Genomic DNA, 22457 nt, shown 5'->3' with positions numbered 1-22457 from the left:
TCTGTCTTCTATCAAAAGTAACATTCTTTTGGCCTAAGATTCATATGTGACTACTGATTCTGAATAATTTCCTTTTTAGACATAAACATCAAACATGCTGGTCAAGGACTGATTTTACTCTGCCCCAAAACTGAAATTAGTTCCCTAATGTGGACATTGGAATCTAGAAATAGAAAATACCCAGTGCTATTAATCACTGGCCTGTATTTACTCATTTATAAATATTTGTTTGATTAAAAAGGAAAATTTTAATTCTATTAAAAATATAATAATGAAATCAATATTGTACATCTTATCCTCCCACATATTGAAAATGCATTTAGCCTTTGTAGAAACAGCTTTGATTTTTTTTTCCCATGTGCTTTAGTCCCTGCACTAAAGTTGCAAGTTTCTCCTTATTATTCTAATATTATTAAATGCCATATGATAAGGAAAGAAAAAAAAAAACATTTATTGTTTCTTTGTTAATGAAATGCTCGTGTTCAGCTGGGTGATGGCTTAGTATAAGAAGTCTGTTTTGGAGATGTTTTCAGACTACAGATGTTGTTTCTCAACAAAACATGAAAAGGTGGTGAAATAATGAATTCAGGATGGGATTTTCTGATGACCATTTTGATCATCATGCCAATCTCATAACATGGAGATGTTTTTTGAGAACCATAAATGAGTTTTTGACGCTATAGTTGAAACAACCTGGAAGTGGCATTCAAGCAAGGATCATTTTATTATATGATTTCTTTTTTAGAGACTGTGTACACATACTACTCAGTATGTTCAGTGATAGTGTATGTTCATTGTGCAAACTGGATTGATACTGTTTTCCAGAACTGTAGAGGAAACCTGAAGGCATCGAATGCTTGATGCTTGCTGAACTTGTTTTATTATGATATGTTTTATATTGATAGCATAGCAGAGATAAAGCAGTCTGTCAAAGCAAGTGGCCAGCCAAGTGACATACAGAAGGCTAATGGAAAACAAATGGCTGTGCTTCATTTTAAATTTGCAGAGCCTGTGTCACCTTATACACGTAGAATGAGAGAGATTTGTGTAAAAATCTATCATGACTCCAGTTTGTCTTGGGTCTGTATCATTTGTTCACTAGTACTGCATGCAGAGGTTTCCAGCAAAGGGAGCATGTGGAAGGTCTGATAATGACAGGCAGCACTTTACTGGATTGATGGAACAAGGAAGCCAACTGATCATGAGCCTACAGGTTTTGCAGGTAGCCATGGAGCAGAAACATCTATACCTGCTGTGAAGCTCTCCAGAGTTGTAATACTGATTAGTAGGAGAGGATTTTGAAAGCTGTTAGTGAGAGAAACAGTGGGATAGCCCATTAGACAGATTACTAGATTTGGATAATTCCAGTGAGTCAGCTTGAGCTAGAGATCCAATGGAAAAATAGGATGCCTGGGAAAGTCAGGAAGTAGATAGCCAAGGAGCAAAGCTTGCAAGGATCCTCCTAGGTTACCGAGTCTGGAGTCTTGTTTTATTGAAGAATTTATTATAGAATTCCTTACATAAACTTATAAGTGCTTAGGCAAAAAACTGTTTTCAAGGTGATTGCTGAAAAATATTCCATATTTTTATTCTATATTTTTAGAGGAGGCATGTAGAAGTGTAACGGATTTATCAGAACACCATGTCCAGTTTTCCCAAAATACTGAATGTTGCATGTAAGAAAAGAAGAAAAAAAAAAGGTGCTAAGTGAGCAGTTTAATCATAGAATCATCGAATTGGTGTTGAAAGGGGCCTTTAACGTCATCGTACAGCATCAACGTAACAACCCCCTGCTAGAGGCAGGGACACCTCCCATTAGACCAGATTTCTCAAAATCCTACTTAGCCTGGCCTTGGAAGCCTCCTGGGTGGGAGCATTCTGCAACCCCTGTGGGCAACCTGTTCCAGTGTCTCACCACCCTCACAGTAAATAATTTTTTTCTGTTATCTAGTCTAAATCTACACTCTTCCAGTATAAAGCCATTTCCCCTTATCCTGATACTACATGCCCTTATAAGAATTCACTCCCCAGCTTTACTGTTGGCCCTCTTCAGGTGCTGGAAGGCCACTATAAAGTCTCCCAGTGCCTTATCCAGGCCAAAGAGCTCCACCTTTCTCAGCCTGTGCTGGTAGGGGGAATGTTCCAGCCTTCTGATCCTCTTTGTAGTCCTCCTCTGAACTTGCTCCAACAGCTCAGTGTCCTTATTTTGGGGGCCTCTTAACTGGATGCCGTGCTTCAGGTGGAATCTCATGAGAACAGAGAAGAGGGGGAGAATCACCTCCCTCAACCTTCTGGTCATGATTCTCGATGCAACCCAGAATATGGTTGGCCTTCTGGGCTACAAGGGCACATTAATGGTTCATGTTGAGTCTTTCATCAACCAGCATCCTCAAATCCTACTCTTCAGGGCTGCTCTTTTCTGTCCACACAGCATTTGTGCTTTGGATTGCCCCAACCCAGGTGCAGGACCTTGCACATACAGCCCAGGTTCATCTTTCAGTTCACTCAGAACCCATGGGTGGATCTTGTCGGGTCCTATGAACTTTAGATTGTCTCAAACCTAATCTTCATTTACAGTGAGCAGATCTTCCTTCTTCAAGTTCTTACGTTTGCTTTCTGCAGCTTGGATGGTGTGGCTAGAGCCATTGCCAGTGAACACTACGGCAAGAAAATCATTGAGTAATGACTTTAGTTATTAATCAAGTCATTAGTTATAAGAATGCATTATTGGAATACTTCTGTTGATATATTGAATGAAGAGAGATTTGCCAAGAAGAAATGCTTATCTGTAAAGAGAAGAAGCTTTAGTATTTCTGAAGCTGAGCTTTTAATACAATAAGGAAGAGTATAAGTGTATTCAACTTCATGAAAATCAGAAAAATGAAGCTTAAAAAAAAGTTTAAAATGAAATCTGCACTGTACTGAGACAAAATTGCTAATTCTCTCTAGGAATAACCCTGTGAATGTTATTTCAGTATTCTCTGGACTTTGCAAATTCATAGATTCATAGGGGTTGGAAGGGACCTCAAGAGATCATCGAGTCCATCGATGGCCTGTCTTCCATAGGGGAGATCCTCCAGGCTCTTCACCATCTTTGTGGCCCTGCACTGGACTCTTTCCAAGAGATCTCTGTCTTTTTTTATACAGGGGAGACCAGAACTGGACACAGTACTCCAGATGAGGCCTCATCAGGGCAGAGTAGAGGGGGAGGATCACCTCCCTTGACCTACTGGCCACGCTCTTTTTAATGCACCCCAGAATGCCTTCTTGGACATGAGAGCGCACTGCTGGCTCACGGTCAACCTGTCGTCCACCAGGACACCCAGGTCCCTCTCTGCAGAGCTCCTCTCCAGCAGCTTGTCCCCCAGCCTGTACCAGTGCATGCAATTATTCCTCCCTAGGTGCAATACTCTACACTTGCTTTTGTTAAATTTCATCCAGTTTCTGACTGCCCAGCTCTCCAGCCTGTCCAGATCTTGCTGAATGGCAGCACAGCCTTCATGTGTGTCAGCCAATCCTCCCAGCTTCATATCATCAGCAAACTTGCTGAGGGTGGCCACTATCCCCTCATCAATGTCATTGATGAAGGTGTTGAAGAAGACTGGACACAGCATGGACCCCTGGGGGACACCGCTGGCTGGTCACAGGCCTCGAACCAGACTCTGCACCGCCAACAACAACCCTCTGTGGGATTGTGTCATGTATGGCAAATTGCTGTAACATAAATATCTCTTCCAGTCTCTTACAACGTATGAGGTACTGAAACTTAATTAAATTCCTTCCTCTATTGTATTGAGAAATATGCTGTCATGTTGGGGAGATTAAAAAAAAAAAAAAAGAGAGAGAGAGGAGAGGACTGAAGTGTTACCTGGGATAGATGGCTATTGGTCTCAATTTTTGTTTGTGTATCTGAGATTTTTTTACTTAAAATGAATCCTACGTTACCTGATCACAGAGAACTATTCAGATACATCCTGTATAGTGTTGATGGGCTTATTGATGGTCAGAAAAATCTTTGCCTGTGATCACGAGGAACTATTCACCTTTGAAGATCTGTACTTGAGAAAAACCTGCTTTGAAAGGCAGCCAAGAGTTGAACTCAGCAGAGCAGCAGCAGAAGCAGCTTGAGGAAGTACTAATAGATGATGTCAGAATATTTTACGTTTGAATAAGAGCCAGCTTTTGCGGCCTTGCATGTCATCTCATACAGGAAGAAAACCTGGTAATACAACCAAGTATTTTGATAGCTGGAAACAGCAGTATGTCATCAAAGATGCACAAAAAGACTATTACAAAGAACGTGCTAAGAACAAACAGAAAATGTTAGATTTTTTGTTACAAAATCCTACCCTGTAGTACCCTATATATTCTGAAGATATAACTCTATTAGATCTAAATGAAGGTAAATTGAATCAAGTACAGTATTATGTTAGCTGAACTGTGTGCTTCTAGAATGTCATCTGACTTTGCTATGACCTATGTACTGCACACTATAAACCTGTTTTCTCTCATGCGATAAAATACAGTGATCAATCAGTTTTATACTCCAGAAATCATAGGAACACCCTCTGTGATCTCTGAGAAAATGTATTTTCCACCTTGTGGGTTTTTTTGTTTGTTTGTTTTTGTTTTTTTGTTAATGTTTAAAGTGGATCATAACTCATCAAAGCCATCTCTGGATGAAATTTTTCCTTAGTTATGACCTGCAAATAGATACTTATTTGTATTTTATACCATCTTCACTTCCAGTTTGTTTTTTCTTTTTTTTTTTTTTTTCTTACCAATTGTCATCCTCTCTTCCCTGGAAAGATTACACAAGCAAAGAATTAGACTATAATTGTTTTTGTGCCAGAGACTACCTGTGAGCTTGCATTTGTGCAGCTTTTGGCTTACTCATGAATAGTCAGGCAATACTCAATAATGAAAATACATATTTTTTTACCTTGAAATTCATAGGCAACATGAAATGCATGCCTAGCAAATACAAGTATTTTAATTTGTAATATAGGCCATTTGAAATCCATTTTCGACTACATGTTGAATATTCCTTCTAAAACATCATATGTCAGAACCAAGGTATTCAATTATAAAAGCAACAATATAAGTAAACTAAAACCTAGATCTATTATAAAAGAAAAACAAAACAAAAAAACTTCACAGTGGAAGGAGTTGGGCCTGGAAGATGACTGCTTCCTATTTTCATATTATCTGCATAATTAATAATTAATTACTATTTAATTACTATCGGCAAAAAAAGAATTAGTGCTTCAAGGAGATTGTCAATGTTAAGAGCTGTACTGCTGACATTTCCCATGATTGCTTCCAAAAGATGCTGCTCCTCTAACCTCTATTGTGAAATTGATCTGTTCAGGTTTAGAATGTGGACTTTCTGTCCTTACCATAATAATGACTGAGAAAATGTATTCCTGTAAGTAATGCATTACTATTGAAATCTGATTCTTTAGGTGATGCTTGTTAGTATAATGCCCTGCATTTGACTTAACTTCTTACTGGAAGATTGCGCTGTGATTTCAGTATTCATAAATGTCCATTCAGCTACTATATCTGTGGAGATAAACAAGCTTCTCAAGTTTTGTATTATATTCCCAGTTCACTTTATTAGGTTTGCCTTTTCTTTAGTTTCTTTTTAAAACTGCAAAATCATCCTGAGAATAGAAATAACTACTCCAATATATTTTTTTTTCACTTCTTTCAAACCATTAAAATTTAGACTTTTGTTGTTGTTGTTTGTTTTTGTTTTGTTTTGTTTTGTTTTAGTTACTCTATCTCAGAAACACCTATCTTTGTACATAAAAAGAAAACAAAAAAACCCAAACATTAAACTACTTTAAGCATTTTCATGTGTCCCTGTTCTTTAGGACCCAACCAATAAGCAGTGTTTGTTTTTATTTTACCAAGTATGTGATGTTAATGTGAAGTTTGCCCAGAGATGCTGGGGAGTCTTCTTCTATGCAGATACACAAGGCCTGTTTGAACACCTATGTGACATATTGTAGGATACCTGCTTTACCAGGGGGTTTGGACTTGGTGATCTCTAGAGATCCCTTCCAACCCTTATGTTTCTGTAATATAAAATGTCAGGAAGAACATGAGGAAAACGGGTAGAATCTCATCAGTATTTTCCAATATTAGCCAATTAAATTGTGATGGCTAGCTATCTGTAAGAAATCCTATTTTTATCTTATTTTCTGTGAAATTAGTTGCTCATGTTCAAATGTAATCAGACCCCTCATTCTTTTGTTCTGTATTTTGTTCTATTTGTTCTGTATAGAGATTGTGTTCATTTATCTCTGTAGACACATAATTTCAAGAGTTATAGATTTAGATTTTATTCTGTCATTTCTGGGTGTTCTTATTGAGTAATCCTGACTTCAGTCTACGGAAGTGTTTTTGTAAGAATAGAATATTTTTTTTATATATAGATCTTAAAGAGGGTCAGGAGTCACTTGGAAACTGCTCTGATTTCCTCTGGGAACACAGTGGAAATGGCAATATTTACTGTTGTTTCAAAATATCATTTGTACTCAATGCACTTCTGAGTTTACTTGCTTCCATATTATTTCTCAATTTATCCAGTTTTGAGGGGAATGTTTTATTAGAGAAATCTCTTGCATTAATGAAAATTCTGTTTATTTTCCACTTAGATTTACCTTTGAATATTTAACTGTGGGTATGTAGGAAGTACATGTAAATATTTACTGTATTTTTTAATTGATTACATATTTATTTATTTATTTTTATTTATTTATAATTTTCTCTGTGTTGTCATAAGCTTGTACCATATAAACACATATTAGAAAACTTTCACCTACAGTTCCAGCACACAGTTTTCTCTCCGAAAACCGAAATGTTCTTCTACATCTGAGAGGTTACAGTGCTGCCAACACTATAGGGCCTCTATCAGTGTATTTTCAAATGTAACTTCAAATAAGAGTAAATTGCTCTATAGAATACAAGACCATAATAATCCACAGTAAGAATTCATTCATAATATGTTAATAGATATCATGGAAATTTAGATTTCTTCCCTTGTAATTGTACTTGCATACATTAAAATATTTTTATTAGATTGCAGGTTCCATTCAAAAGCTTTGTGCAGGTTTCAGATAGGTTTCCAAATTCCAGTGGATTTAGGAAGAATTAAAAAGAAAGTGTAGAGATTAAGATATAAATTATTGATATTACTCTTGAATTATTGATTTATTTTTAAAAATTATTGATATTACTCTTCTGTCAAAGTTAAAAATTTGCTGAGGGTTCTTCCAGACCTGCTTGTATACAGCCTGATTCTCTATTACTTTGTACGTGGTATGGTTGTTTGCATGTGTGATAAATATGTGGATAAATGTGTGTAAGAACTTATTTACAGTAAGTGTGATGGAGCACTGGCACAGACTGCCCAGAGAGGTTGTGGAGGAGTCTCCTCTGAAGACATTTGAGACTGATCTGGACACCTACCTATGCAACCTGGTCTAGGGAGCTGCTTTGGACTAAGTGCTCTTCCAACCTGTACAATTATGTGATTCTGTGATAAGTGTATATATATTAGAAAATACATATGTGCAGAGAATACTTGAAAAACTGCATGTGCTTTTATTTATTTATATGTAATTAAAAAAAAAAAGAAAAAAACACCCCTGTTTAAAGTCATAATAAATAGTCAAACAATCAGATGTAATGTTCATGAGCAAATTATACAGCAATTTCAAGTATACCTGAGATTGGAAGGACATTTTACAAATAACCATCCTAGGAAACAGAGCAGCAGGGAAAAAAACAAAGAAACAAATGAACAAAAAAACCCACAACATTTAAAACCAGTCATTGTTATATGAATTGTAGGAAACTATCCTTGCTGTAATGAGCTGCTGTGTATAATATGCTCCTACAAAAGTAACAGCAGTAGAGCAATTGCTTTGTGACTTAGTCACTCTTGGAAATGAATATAAGTAGAATAAAATGAGGAACATTTTCCTGCTGAATTATAAAGATGTAGAAATACAGAGAAATCATAGTGTTTTGAAGTGTCTTATGGCTCTAGAAAATAAAGCTAATGACTTACAAGCAAGGACCTTTTCAGTTTCAAGAATAACAAATTCTATGGTCATTTTACTATGGTTATTCTTAAGGTGCATTCTGTTTAGAAATTTACACTATAAGTATGTAACTTTTAAAACATTTTTATCTTTCTAGTTCTTTGAGCCACAGAAATACTTAACAATACGTAGTTTGGAATGATTCAGTGTTCACTCATTTCAATGGCAGAATGACAGCCAGTCTCAAATGTATAAAAACATTTTTACTCTATTATTTCAACATAAATTTGTGAATATTTGCATATTAGTTTTGTAGAAGTACTTTTCACAAACAAAAAATATGCATGCAGCATATTTCTATGCTCTAAACACATAAACGTGTACAGAAATTTCTCTGACTGGAGGTAACCATTTCTGATATCCTCAAAAAGCATAATGACTGTCCATCTAATATCCCATAGCTAGTTTTATTTTAATACCTCAATTATTGTCCCCCTTATTGTAGGTGAAGTTTAAATTTTTCTCATTGGTTCATTCTTCTTTAAAATGTTTTTCTACTAAATAGTCACGATGTGTTCAGCAAGTTAATTGTGCATGGAATAAAACGTGTCTTCTTGCAATATATTAGAAACTAAATGCTTCATATTAATCATATAGGTTTAAAAGGAGGTTTACAACTTCCACATTTTACTTTTTCACTTGCACAATTCATTCAAAGACTATCAGGCATATATTCTTTTCATGTCTAATATAGCTATAGCAAAATGTTAAGGAATATCACAGGTAAATTACAGTAGTCTGATAAGATTGTCTTCAGTTTCACATTGAGTTCTGCCATCTAAATGGGTTTGCCATCTTTTAAAGAGTCTTGAATTTAAAGATTTAAATAAAAAGATGAGGTGAGTAATTCAGTTAGCTTAACTAAATGTTTAAGAGGTGACCACAGAAAGCTATTCAAATTTTTAAAAAGTAATCATTTGAAGGGTTTGTATTTAACATTAATAAACTTAAATCTGTTCTTTCTGTGCTAATAAATGGCATCAAATTGAAAACCTTTGTAGAGAAAAAGCAATCAAGAAGTAAAAAAAAGTATTTTTAAAATGATATTAAAATTGGATTTAAATGGTTCTAAAAAGTTCAACTTAGGGTATTGCTTCAATGCTGTGTGAGGTGTTGCGATTGTTCTCTCAAATCTCAGTTTCTCTTTTCAGTATTGATATCTGCATATTTTATATGTTTTACTAGCTGAATTATATTTAAAAGTATACTATTCAAAGTCCACACACAAAAACTTACACAAGAAGTTTGGTATTTGTCTCAAGCTATCTTATTTAACCTTGTGGATCCCTGCATCTGACGGATACATTTGTCTGTTCAAGTCCTCCAGACATAAAAGCTTGTCATCTAATGTTACTGTCTACAATGTAGGGATCTAGCTTGAATAAGTGGTATGTTTCTGTTATATTTCATGGAGACGATAAGGCATCTTTAGAGGATGATTCATTATGCCTGTCATAGAAGGAGATGAATTGCCCCCTTGAGGTAGCTATTTCTTTTCATAAAACATACATTTTAGATCACTGATCTTAAGTATTGTAAATCCTTTACCGAATATTTTCAGAGATACAGAATGCATTTTTATTGACATGAAAGATATCCAAAGATGGAAAGTGAATAACTTGTTTAAATGCTCAATTATCCTAATAATGGAAAAGTTTTCATATATCAAATCAAAACTCCTCTTATTTCAATTTAGCCAGCTTTTCACTGTATTTCAAACTAAAGCTGATGTGTGTAATTTATTCACATTTCTGGGAAGCATGCTACAAGTGTGTCTAAGTAATACCATTAAGACTGAACTTCCATAGGAAATGGAGTGGTTGTTGCCCCTTTCGTCCTCAAGTCGGCTCACAGAGCAAAGAGAAAGGGGAGAATAGGGCGCTTTATCTTTGTCTGCTGTCTAATGAGTCAATGGTTTTACTATTCATACATGGTCTTAAGCAATTTGGATTTTGAATTCTCAAAAGATTACTTCTCATGTTTTATGTGAGATAGATAGTAATAAAATGTGACCATAACTCCAGACAAGCTCCCAGTTATTCTGTTGCAAAAGTTAAACATGGAAAAAATTTAACAGTCTGGTTATGCAGCCTATGAGAACAGAACATAAAGCAGATCCTGAGGGGAATTTTAGTGTCTAAATTTTAGAAAATAATCCTTGTAAATTCTAGAAGGCGCGAACCATGCCCTGGAGGTTTAGTCTTCCAGAAGCTCTTGGGAATATCAGCTTCACTGTGTGCATTAATGTATCAGTATAATGTGCTTCTGCTTTAAAAGAGCATGCTTCTATGAAATCCATTTCATCCTATGTTGCCACAATTGTCTTTCAATCATTTTTCATTATTTTACCACCTGTTTTCTAGAGTTAGTCTTGGAAATTTCTGCACTGTGTAACATTTTTACATAGCACAGAAAGTGTGTTCTGCATTGCTTTCCCAATTTCAGGGTTTAGGAAAGCCTACTTCACTCTGAGGTGGCAAAAGCTGCCAAAATACAGTACAGAAAAACAAAACAAAAAACCCAACAACAAATAAACATGAAACAATCACACTTCTGATGTGTTCAGAGAATCACAGAATTGTAGGGGTTGGAAGGGACCTCTAAAGATCATCAAGTCCAACCCCCTGCCAAAGCAGCTCCCTAGCCCAGGTTGCACAGGTAGGCGTCCAGGAGTGTCCTGAACGTCTCCAGAGAAGGAGACTCCACCACCTCTCTGTGCAGCTGTGCCACTGCTCCGTCACTGCACTGTGAAGAAGTTCCCACACACATATGTGCGGAACTTCCTATGCTTCAGTTTGTGGCCATTTCCCCTTGTCCTATCACCACACACTGCTGAGAAGAGTTCAGCTTCATCCCTTTGCCTCCCACTCCTGAGATATTCATAGATGTGGATCAGATCCCCTCTGAGTCTTCTTTAGACCCAGGTCTCTCAGCCTCTCCTCATAAGAGAGGTGTTCCACATCCTTTCATCATTTTTCTATCAATCCACTGGACTCTTTTGTGGAGATCCCTGTCTTTTCTGTACTGGGGAGCCCAGAACTGGACACAGTACTGAGGTCTCACCAGGGCAGAGTAGAGCGGGAGGATCACCTCCCTTGTCCTACTAGCCACAATATTCTTTATGCACCCCAGGTAACCATTGGCCTTCTTGGCCACCAGAGCACACTGCTGACTCATGGCCAACCTGTCATCCCCCAGGTCACCAGGTCCCTCTCTACAGAGCTCCTCTTCAGCAGGCCACCCCCCAACCTGTACTGGTGCATGGCTACACTTGTTAAACCTCATCTGGTTCCTTTCTGCCCAACTCTCCAGTTATGTATTGTTATGTAAAGACTTTTCCTGTCACTTCACTTTCCAGAAATATTTGCATACAGATCAACACATACTGTAATAAACAAACTTTGCTCCATATGTAAATAAATAGTATAACATAATTTATTATATTATTTTTTATTATATTTGTATCTGTATGGTAAAAATTATAAATAATTCCAATGTTTAACATGTTTAAGTTGATTTTTGTTTATGTTTGTACCTAGGATAATTAATTATGTGAATGCTAATATGATAATATTATCTGCTGATATAATATACTGCTAGCTGTAGAAAAAGTTATCTACTATGAATCAGGAAAGGACTACTTTTTTTTTTTTTTTTGTAACTGACAGGCATATATCATGACGTTATCTTTAGCATTATTACACACTCTGTAAGTCAGTCGTTATCTGTTTTGCTATTATTATTATTTTTATTTTTATTATTATATTTTTGCATAAAAGCTTTGAATTATCCAGGCTTGTTGCATATTTCTTTTCTACATAGTGATTTTATTTTCAGTTGTCTCAGTACTAAGGAATTTCCTGAGAATATATCCTACATCTTTTCCCTCTTTCCCTAGCATTTCAATTCAGGTTCTTCCTCACACTTTTCCTTACCGTGTAGGTACACAAATTTCTTCTTGTCTCCCCCTCCTCCTCTATTTCTGATCCTTTCTATCATGTGCTAACAAGCCAGGAGGGATAACTTGGAAGTTTTTCACCCATTCATCTGTCTAAACAGAGAAAACAGTTATTAAAGCCCTAATACATCTGTCCTTTCTCACAAAACTTGATTCTTTTAGAGCTCTATTTCTAATTCCATTTAAATTGTCCTGTAGATTCAGAAGTGTTTAGTTGAGCCAAACTGTAACATACTGAAATTTTGTAACCTCAGTCATTTCAGGAAACAGAATTAAAAATATGCTTACTGATGAGGAATGAATCAGATGAAAGTAATTCTATGACTATTTTATTTAACGCTTGTGATCTTCAGATATCTGCATATAACGTACTGTGCATTCCAAATAAGAAATAAGTTTTTAAAAAGTTTAAGATTTGCCATATGCAGTGGCAAACATTGAAGATTCATGCATGTAATCAAGACAGATTTTTCTCCTCCTTGATCCTAAGGACACTCAAATGCAAGATATTGTAAAATCTGATTCTGTCTCTTAAAAACAAATATTCTAAAATATAATTAATATTTATATTTTTGGAAAAGTGTGTTTGGGCTATCAAAGAAAGTACAGTTATTTCAATATTTTATTTTTGGATTGCTTTTTTGTTATTGTAATATCTGATTTGACTGCTGCATTTTCTTCCTACAAGGTTTAATAATTATTTTCTTTCTCTTTGCTTGTTTTCTCAGTGAAAAAAGCAATCGAATTAAAATCAAGAGGAGTCAAGATGTTGCCCAGCAAAGACAGTAATCACAAAAATTCTGTCTGTAAGTTCTTTATTCCATTATCTTTAGTGACTGAATATATTTTTGAATATTTTCCTATACAGAAAGAGAAATGTTGAGAAACTGTTCATAAAATGGTTGTTTCATCAAATGTCATTGAACTGAGAACTCCACTGATAATATAAAGGATTTATAATGCAGAATATGAAGTTCTAATGTCTGGAAACCAAAAAAAAAAAAAAAAAGAAAGAAAAAGAAAAAAAATATATGTAAAAATGAAATCCTTTGTACATTTCGGGATATTTAGAATTCAGATGTTCAGAAGACAAATTAACAGTCCGGAAAGAACTGTGCCATACTGACTTTGTCAGTTCAATACAGTGGGCTGTGAAAGCAACATAGCTTTTTATTGATTGAGGATTGCATTTGTTTGTTTTTTTTTTCTCCTCAGTTAGAATAGCAGATCTAATTCTTGCCCATCCCTTACTGACTTCCTGTTTATAGTCCTGTAATGCAGCACGGCAGTGGTCAAGAACTGCTGAAATTCCCAGCTTCTCAAGAGGACAGAAATCTCAACATCACCTTCCCTTCACTATGTGTTTACTGCAATCTGGAATTATATCTGTTTAGTACATTTTCCCCATATATAGCGTGAGGATAAAATCAAGATGTTATCAATGAGATTGAGAGGCTGTTTTTTAATATATGTTATACTTTCTATGAATGACTGTCAATCTGACAAGAATCTTGAGAGCTCTTTCTCCATTAATCAGGACAGTCTTGAAACATGAAAAAAAAAGTATATATATACATATATATATATATAATATTTTGGAAAGCAGAGTCCCTTTGCCTAAGAAAAGCCAGAGGGTAAGCACCCATGTCTAATTAAGAGTGCTTGTATAATATCTGTGACTTATTAGAATAAGTTAATTCTTTTTGTAATAACACTGAACTCAGTGGAGTGAAACCTACGCAATATTTGCCTCATTGCATACTATTCTGCAAGTACAGAGAGAATTAGTGTCTTGAAGGGTAATGTCTAGGGGATACAATTTGCTGTCTGTGTTTCTACAGTACACTGTTTAATGCAAAATGAGTGTATTGGTATGCTCAGTGGAACAAAAGAGGTATGATAATTTTCTGCTTTAAATATTGCGCATTGATGGTGTGGCATTCAAAAGGAACTTTCTTTGCAAGGTGCAGCAGAAAAAGTTATTCTGTCTCCCTGGTGTTTGTATCTGAATGATGATTTCATTATTTATAAGTTATTTCTAGGAGCTGTATGATCTCTGCTTACATTGTCAGAATACACGCTGTCATACTCTTTGTTTAATTATAGAAAGTAGAAGTAAGACAGGCTGTCGAAAAAATGTTTAAGACAGTTTGCTGCTGACCAAATATAATGTCTTTTGTTTTTATTTCTTTGTGTTTTGAAGCTTTATGTCATGTCTGACTCTTCTACACAAATTTACATTTATTATTAGTTTAATGTAATGAAACAAACAAACAAAAGAATTAGATTAAAATATACATTTGGATATAGTTTATGTTCCATATGATTCAAGCCCTTATTATTTAACTGTTTTTCTTGTTAAAAAATGTGTAGATGGAAAAGGTAATTAGGAATTCAAATATGAATTCAAATATGAATTCCTATTTAGCAATGGATATTTCGAATTGATTTTAATTATAAAATTTCTAGAAAAGTAAAGATACCCCTGTATCCCCATTTTAATATTTTAGATCTTTTTAACATTCTCTGTGTAGACAGAAGCAGAAAACATCTAACACCTATCCAGACCCAGACTCCTGGATGCTTTATTTCAGCTACTCTGTCACCCTTTTTGAAAGTCGAGCAGCAAAGCATGGCCTTGGGATACAGGTGCTTTGGCAGAAAGCACTATTGTGTCTCATTCCTCAGGGAAAGAATATGGTTTTGCTTTGTTACTTTTTTTTTTTTTTCCTTCAGTACACCTTATGGAAACACATCAAGCAGTGAGGCAGATACATTTGAATAGTGATTAATTAAAGCAAATAAATTGGAAAGATTTGAAGTAAAATATTGTCCCTGTTCACCCAGTGTGAACTGGCCTGCTGAGGGCTTTAGTACTACACTTGGCAAATTTCTGGAACAGTAAACTGCAAGAGAGTAAACGCATGGGCAGCTCTGATAGATTCTTTCTCACAGTTGTACCTCATTAGTACTTAGGATGTCACAAACACTGACCAAATCCAATTCCTTTAGTCATCTACGCTGATTTTTCAAGAGTGATGAGGGAGTTTTAGTTTATGGATCTGTGTAGAGGAAGAAAATTCTTTTCCATCTGGTTTACTATTAATCTGTTTAGTTGTAGTCATAGCCTACTTGTTTTAATTTCCTTACTTAATCATTCTTAAATATATATGGATAATATTCTCTAAGGAAATGCTTGATCCACATTGCTATTGTCACTCATTCATATTCTAACACTGAATAACCCTGCAGGCTATCTCCTTAATGATTGTAGTCTTTTCCTAAAACTATTCTGACTGTAACTGGCATTGTAACTGACTAGATGAAAATATAAATCAGATTGTTAGGTCTTATGAAAAATATGTTTTCATGGCAATATGCCTGTCCAGCAACTCTGTCAGAGGTGATTTATTACCTCTAGACATCTGTGCACTAGCACTACAGTAGAAGGATTGGACAAGAATACACATCCTGTGCATCCAGAAAGATTCGAGACTTCATGAAGTGGACCTTGAGGACAAACCATCATTAGTAGCCTCAGCCTTTAGAAAAGGTTAATTTTCTAGGCAAGTAGGAGAATCCTGTAATTTATCTTTCTGCATTTTCTGTTGATCAGTCCATGTACAAAGAAGCAAGTACAGGTTTTTCTCTCTTTAAGACACCAGCTTACGGAATATTGAGAACTCAGGGCTGTGATTGCAGATTGCAGCCCTGTACATTTCTGAATCTTCGGCCTTGTGCAGCCTGCAGCACTTTGGGACAAAGTAAGGTTTGGGCAGTAAACCAAGCAGCCTTTTGTGTAACAAGAAGTTCCTGAGATAGCTGGTTTTCTGAGTTTGATCTTGTCAAATTGCAAGGCAGAAACTGGCTCAAGTCATGGAGCACCATAAGCTGCAGTTCACAGTCTGGAAAAGCAGCAAAGGTTAAGAAATGAAATCTGAACAATTACTTAGAAATGTCATTCATGTTGCCTCATGTTAATGGTTTATATTGAATATTTAGTGACATCTGTGCAGTGTTTCATGTGTGAATTCTCATGTTCTTATGTAATGAGAGGGCTGAAACAATTTCAGACTTTTGTAGTATTATTTGAAAATGTTTCAGAATAGCAGAAAAAAACATTTTAAATATTTTCAAAAGTGTGTATTTTGAATTAATGGGATTAATACATCCTCTGAAAACTTAGCTGCAGTTTATCCAAACAGTTCTTTATCCCAAAGATGAATAAAAAGTTATTTTAAGTTAATAATTTTTGCAATGTAAACCCAAAAATTGAGGATTTTACAGACTGTGTATTGATTAGTTGTGGTGCTTTAAGGTGAATTAATGTAACATATTGTTGATGCTATATTGATTAATATGAAAAGAAAATTACATTGCTAATTCTATCCTTATGGGTCCATTCCAGCTTAGGAGATTTTATGATTTTGTGACTACATTTCTATTATGTTTTTTAAAGTTTATCATGATATCAATATAAATGTATTATTTTTCTATTTAATATTTTAATTACCTTCTTTATTGTTTCCCAAAGTTCTGTTATTTTGCAGGTTATTTAGTATATTTTTCCTCCATAGTATTTTAGGAAGAATAAAACTGTTTAACATTTCTATGTTATTATTTTTAAAATACATCTGTACTGGAAAAACTCCTGCTAAAAATAGTAAAAAAATTTCTTTGTTCTTATATTGTATTAAATCTTCCAAGGTAACTTATTTCTTATGGATGCTGAATTTTCCCCAGACATCACATTTTGAAGTCATAGTCAAGAAATACTGTTAAGTGCTCGCTGACAGTTATTAGTCTCCAATTTATAAAAAAACAACACCCTCCAAAGAAACCCAACCCCACAAGTAAAAGCTAACTCACTTTCTAATGTTACCCTGCAACTTTATCTAAGTTTAGACTTTGTATAATCTTTTATTCTCAAGTACTATGAAGAGACAGAGGAACTTTTGGCTAAATGTGATGTCTTATGGACTGCTCAATTTAGAGCAAATGTAAGTCAAGAAAAAGTTTGAATCTCCATAGAGACAGGGGATTAGTGGGTCTAGATAATGTACCAGATTGAAAAGAAAAAGAGGGATTGATTTTTGCCACTTCTTAAGATTTATACTCCACTCTTTGATATGAAACCTTTTGTTGATAATAATTAGTTACAACAAGAAATCTATTTCTCTGATTTCTTACAGGAGGAAGTAACTGTCCTATGCAAGTAGTTTTCAGGTTAGCACCTTAGCATAAGTTTACTGTATTTGATTCAAACTATACTATTTAAAAGCATATGAATGGACTTTTAGGATGTCACTTTAGTGAATGTAAGTTTTACAGAGAGGAGGAAGAGTAATCAAACATATAATCTCCTTACGATTAGAAATTTCACACTGGGAGATTAATCTCTGATAATAAACAAGATTCGTAATAAAACACACGAGTGGCTGTAGGTTTTTATATATCAGAATATCCAGTGCTTTTGATCTTGTGTGATTAAGAGTTCTCTGTATAGTTTCTTTTTGCTGAGAATGTTTGAAATATTGCATGAGACAATATTTCAAAAAAGATAAAGGCAAAGATAAAATACAGTTTCAATAATAATAATAATGCTGATAGCATGTAGGTTTTGTCATCTGAAAAGTCCTCAGGCACGTACTCTGTCAATCAAGAGCTAAATTTAAAGTGCTAGGGAAATAAACATTAAAGAAATCTCCTTCATTGGTCTCACGTTCAGATAAAAACGTAAAGCAATTATCAAAATGTTTGCAGCTTTCAGGCCTGTTTTTCATTCTGAGGCTCACAGAAGCAAGTTTTCTGAACAATTCCTCAAAGTGGGAAAGGGAGGAATTGCTTACCCAGTTCTGCCACTTGGCTGATTAGTTTGTCATACTTCTGAAATAAGGGACTAGAATAAGAAAAGGATAGCACATCAAGAGACTTACTCTACCTAACAATTTTGAAGGGAAATAACCAACATTTTATTCTATGGTATTATCTTCTCTGAGTCTTTTAAAGAGACATTTTGAACTGTGTATCTTAGAACTTCTTTTTAGAAATACCATTTTAGTTCTACAAATACCACTTTCCTTTAAGATCTTCAGTTTTCTGGATTATGGAAAAGACTGCAACAAAATGGCAAAAAGTTTCAGGATTCATCAGAAGCTCTTTTCTGACTGTTCCTGTACATCTATCTGTTCAGCATCTTTGTTTTGAGGCAGATATACCACTTCTCTTGTGAGGAAAACAGAGACTTCACCAAGAAAAGGTTTTGTAAAAAATAAGCTTAAGATTCCTTAGAAGAAACCAATCCAGAAGACTGTAGGGCCCTATTATTGTTATTATGGAGGTGCCTCTTTCCCACTAGTTTCTATAGTAATTCTGTGAAAAGTTCTTGGTTTTCTCAAAATAAGTTGCTTTCCGCATACATAATGTATTAGTCTGCACATCCTGAAAATATTAATATTTGTGAGTGCCCAGACTGAAACTTCCTGAATACCTGCAAAGTATTCTGAACTCTTTATCACTTTTACTCATTAAAGCCATTTTACATACCTTCAAATCCTACAAGTTCAAAGGGAAAGCATTTTTCTCTGCAAATGAGAAAGAAAAGACATCACGTAACAGCATGTAAGGCCTTTTTACAGGAATACTAAGATGAATGTTTAGTTAAAAATAAAGAAAGAGGGAAGTAATACTTATAACGCTGGCAATTGTATACATTAGATGAAGGAAGAGATTCTGACATCTTTAATGTTAAAATCTTCAATGTACAAGATTGTAAATAAATAGCCTGTAGTATTCCATTACACCATTTACCATATATCTAAGAAGCACTTAACAGTTTCTCTTTTTACTGAATATTATAGGATAAAATTTCACTTCAGCCCTGCAGCGTTATCCTCTCACCATATAATAAAATTTTACTAAAACAGGAAGAGTAATTACATGGATATACTTCGTTCTATCACAGTATAAAACAAGCAGAGTTGCCTAAGTGTTAAAGAACTTAGGCACTTCAGAGGAGTATCCCTACGCAATAAAATTCTACAATGCTATTTTACTAGATTGTATAAATTACTTCATAAATCAGTTTAATAAATTATACTTGGTCTTTCTAAGTAAGCCTTCATCACAGCAGGAGATTAAATATCTTTTAAAATACTCTACAAAAATCTTGCTGTGAAAAGAACTACTGCCTAAGTATGTTTGGGAAGAAAAACATCACTTGTAGCTACAAGCAAAACAAGGTACTTCATCAATTATTTAATACATCATTTGCATATATAATTTGTAAAATAACCAGAAGAAAGCATCCATTAAAATATGTAAAACAAGATATTATCTGACTGAATTATGGATTGTTAAAATGAATTGTTATCCAGCTAGCAAGCTGAAACTGCCATTAAATAATTTTCATAGAATTATAGTACATTACTGATTATATTAAGTGAGTGTTCATACTGTAGGCTAAATTGACATTGAATTCTGTTATTTTCAATGTCAAAGACTTAAGAACCAGCAACCTGCTTTTAACAAGGTATGATTCAGTATAAATTAACTACTCATCTGAAATTTAAATATAAAGCACTTTTATATAGCTTCTTTGGCTTAATTCCTGAACCCATCTCTGTTAAAAATATAGATCTAGGCAGTAAATAAGTTGGCAAAAAGAAGTCTTTATAGATTCAGACAATGTATCAAATTGTTCAGAGGTTGTAGATGGTTGAATTCAGACTTCTGGAAAATAAAAAAGTTAAACCACTTTTAATTAAGGAAAGAGCTATGATGTCTATGATATAGATCCTTCACTGCCAATTTCTTTGGAATAGTCAGGGACTCCCTGCTTCTTGCGTGGGGATTTCTACTCTCCACCAAGGCTAACATTGCAGTATAACACGTTCACAGTCCATGCATGTGGAATATGTATTCAGATCTCAATTTTCTAAATCCAGGTTAGGGGTGAAAATCTCCCAAGTCTGACAGATCTTGCACTATTCTATTTCTACAAAATTTGTTCTTTTTATTATGAAACGATGGAAAATAATTTCAGTAGTGTTGGCATAATACCTCATTGTTAGCCTGTCGCAGTGGAATATATCTATTCTTACAGATCCTCTGAGCAGAACTGCAAAGCGTCAGTGTCAGAGACACTTGGAACTTGGGAGTTTTGTTAGGTGACAGCTAATTTATCAGCTTCAGGCCAGCTTGAGTCCATGATTCCTTCTTCACTTGGAAGAAAGGAAGTGAAAAGAAAAAAAAAACAAACAAAAAAAAACCGTATCCAGTGCTTCAATAATGTATCATTTTCCGAGATTACATTAGAGGACTTGAAATACTTTTTAAAGGCTCAAAAAAAAAAAAAAACCAACAAACAAACAAACAAAAACAACCTAGGACAGAATCAAGACTTAAGTAAACACATTGGGTGCCATTTGGAAGAAAAGGACTAGTTGTGGATTTAGGGGAAGAAAATTATTCAACATGATGTTCCCTTCCACTAACTTGAAAACATATCAGATTGTACAACTATTTACAAAATTAAAAAATTCAAATTAACTATTTAATTTCAATATAAACAGAAAAACAAACAAAAAAAACAACAATGCAGAAAAATGCCAGATTCCCTGTTTTCCGTTGTATCTTTTCATACTTGAGCTAGAAGGGACTGTATTATGCTCTGTCTTGTACGTATGCTTCTGTCACATAAACTGAATTTCTCAGGTTTTGAGGGATGAAATCACTTTGTCATGTATCAAAGTAATTCAAGTTTTAATGCACATGATGGTTATCAAAAATGTTTAATTCTAAAAAGTTTTAATCTAACAGAAAATAATTGTATCTCCATAAGTCCATAGCGTTCTTCTAATGCAGGCATTTATTTGATTTATGACACCTCACTGTCACAACATTTTCTGCTTCAGGCTCCTAACATGAAAGAAATTCTATTGCATAAGCAGAAGAGATGTGAAAAATGCATGCATATCTTCCCCAGTTTAATGCTTTTGAACTGAAATTCTCATGCTCAACATCTCTGCTAGAGAAGCTATAAATGCAGTGAATTATCAAATTAACACTAGCAAAAAAACCGGTATGTTTTCTTAAAACTGACATTTCATATGGCATATATTATTTTATTCAGGATGCATTTTATTGCTAAAGCAGCTTTTCCTGCATGTTTTTGAAGTCAAATGGGGAACCTATTTCCTACGGAGAAGTCATGTTTCTTTCACAGTTTAACCAGGCCTAGTTTCAAAAGTCTGAAAATACACCTGCAGTACAGAATAATGAAGATTAAAACAAAATCCTTTGTCATAAACCACAAGTACTTACATTAACATTAAAATACAGCATGAAGAAACACCACCTGCTTGGACTTGACTGTGTTGTATGTGTGTATGATTAAAAATTGCATATACATCTTAGCACATGCAAGTTCAGAGTCACTTAAAATGAAACACTTAACGTGCATTTTGTTGTTGGTGGGTGGTTTTTTTGTTTTGTTTTTTCAGTTAAATTTATCATACTCTGGTCTAGTCCTGAACAGATGTATACAAGTATAAGATGGGCTTTTTCATGACAAAGGATTTTTAGCAGAGATAGGGCTTCTATCTCATTTCCTTGTTATGAAAACAGAACATGCTTTAATTTACAGTTGTGTTTCAGTTTGTGACCAAGGCGGTATTGATAACGATGCTTGGACAGCATTAAAATCTCTTTTACTCCTTATTTTTCACACTTTGCCCCTCCAAGAAATAGGTGGGGGTCAGAAAAAGCTATTGAGGGGAAGCAGCTGGGACAGCTAACATGAATTAACTAAAGGGATATTCCATACCCTGTAACATCATGTTCAGCAACAAAAGCTAATAGAAGTATTTCCCAGTACCTTTGGATGCATACTGGCTGGGCACTGGTCTGCTGGTGGGAGATAGCAAGTGATTGCCTTTTCATCATTTTTTTTTCCTTTCATTTATTAAACTGTTTATCTCAACCAAAAAGTTTTTACTCATTTTTGCTTTTCTAATTTTCTCCCTGTCCTGCTGGGAGGGAAGTGGAATGAGTGAGTGGCTGGTAGGTACTTAAGTTGCTGGCAGGGATCCACCTATCAAAATGTAGAAACATTTCAATAACAAATTTTGTTATCAGATTAGTAGTCTCATCTAATTCTCTTTGTTCCTTCCATTCTATACCTGTTATCTCATAATTTTTTTTCCCCATTAAGTCATTACCAGTCATTTCTCAGCCCCAGATTCTGCCCAGTGAGAGCCAGTTTCCCTCTCCCTCTTATCATTAGTCCAATTGATTAGTATCCTTTCTGCATTTCTCTCTCCAGCTCTCATTTATGATTATCCATCTCTCTGTATTCTATTTGCCTTTCTGCTCCCCAGTTA

The 22457-nt window shown here is 34.8% G+C and overlaps 1 protein-coding gene across 1 annotated transcript in view; it reads left to right on the top strand.

Moving 5' to 3' along the window:
- CSMD1 (CUB and Sushi multiple domains 1) overlaps positions 1 to 22457 on the top strand; it is a 966006-nt gene that overhangs the window by 628936 nt on the left and 314613 nt on the right. Inside the window, exon 7 of the mRNA XM_065730794.1 lies at positions 12804 to 12881. Within this exon, the coding sequence (XP_065586866.1) occupies positions 12804 to 12881 (78 nt within the window). The remainder of the gene's footprint in view (positions 1 to 12803; positions 12882 to 22457) is intronic.

The sequence above is a fragment of the Cyrtonyx montezumae genome, unplaced genomic scaffold, assembly GCF_038088225.1.
Source record: "Cyrtonyx montezumae isolate F1298 unplaced genomic scaffold, pur_monq_1.0 scaffold_13, whole genome shotgun sequence".
Taxonomy (NCBI): domain Eukaryota; kingdom Metazoa; phylum Chordata; class Aves; order Galliformes; family Odontophoridae; genus Cyrtonyx; species Cyrtonyx montezumae.
Note: the sequence above shows the minus strand (reverse complement) of the source record. Positions and strands in the feature narration are given on the sequence as shown.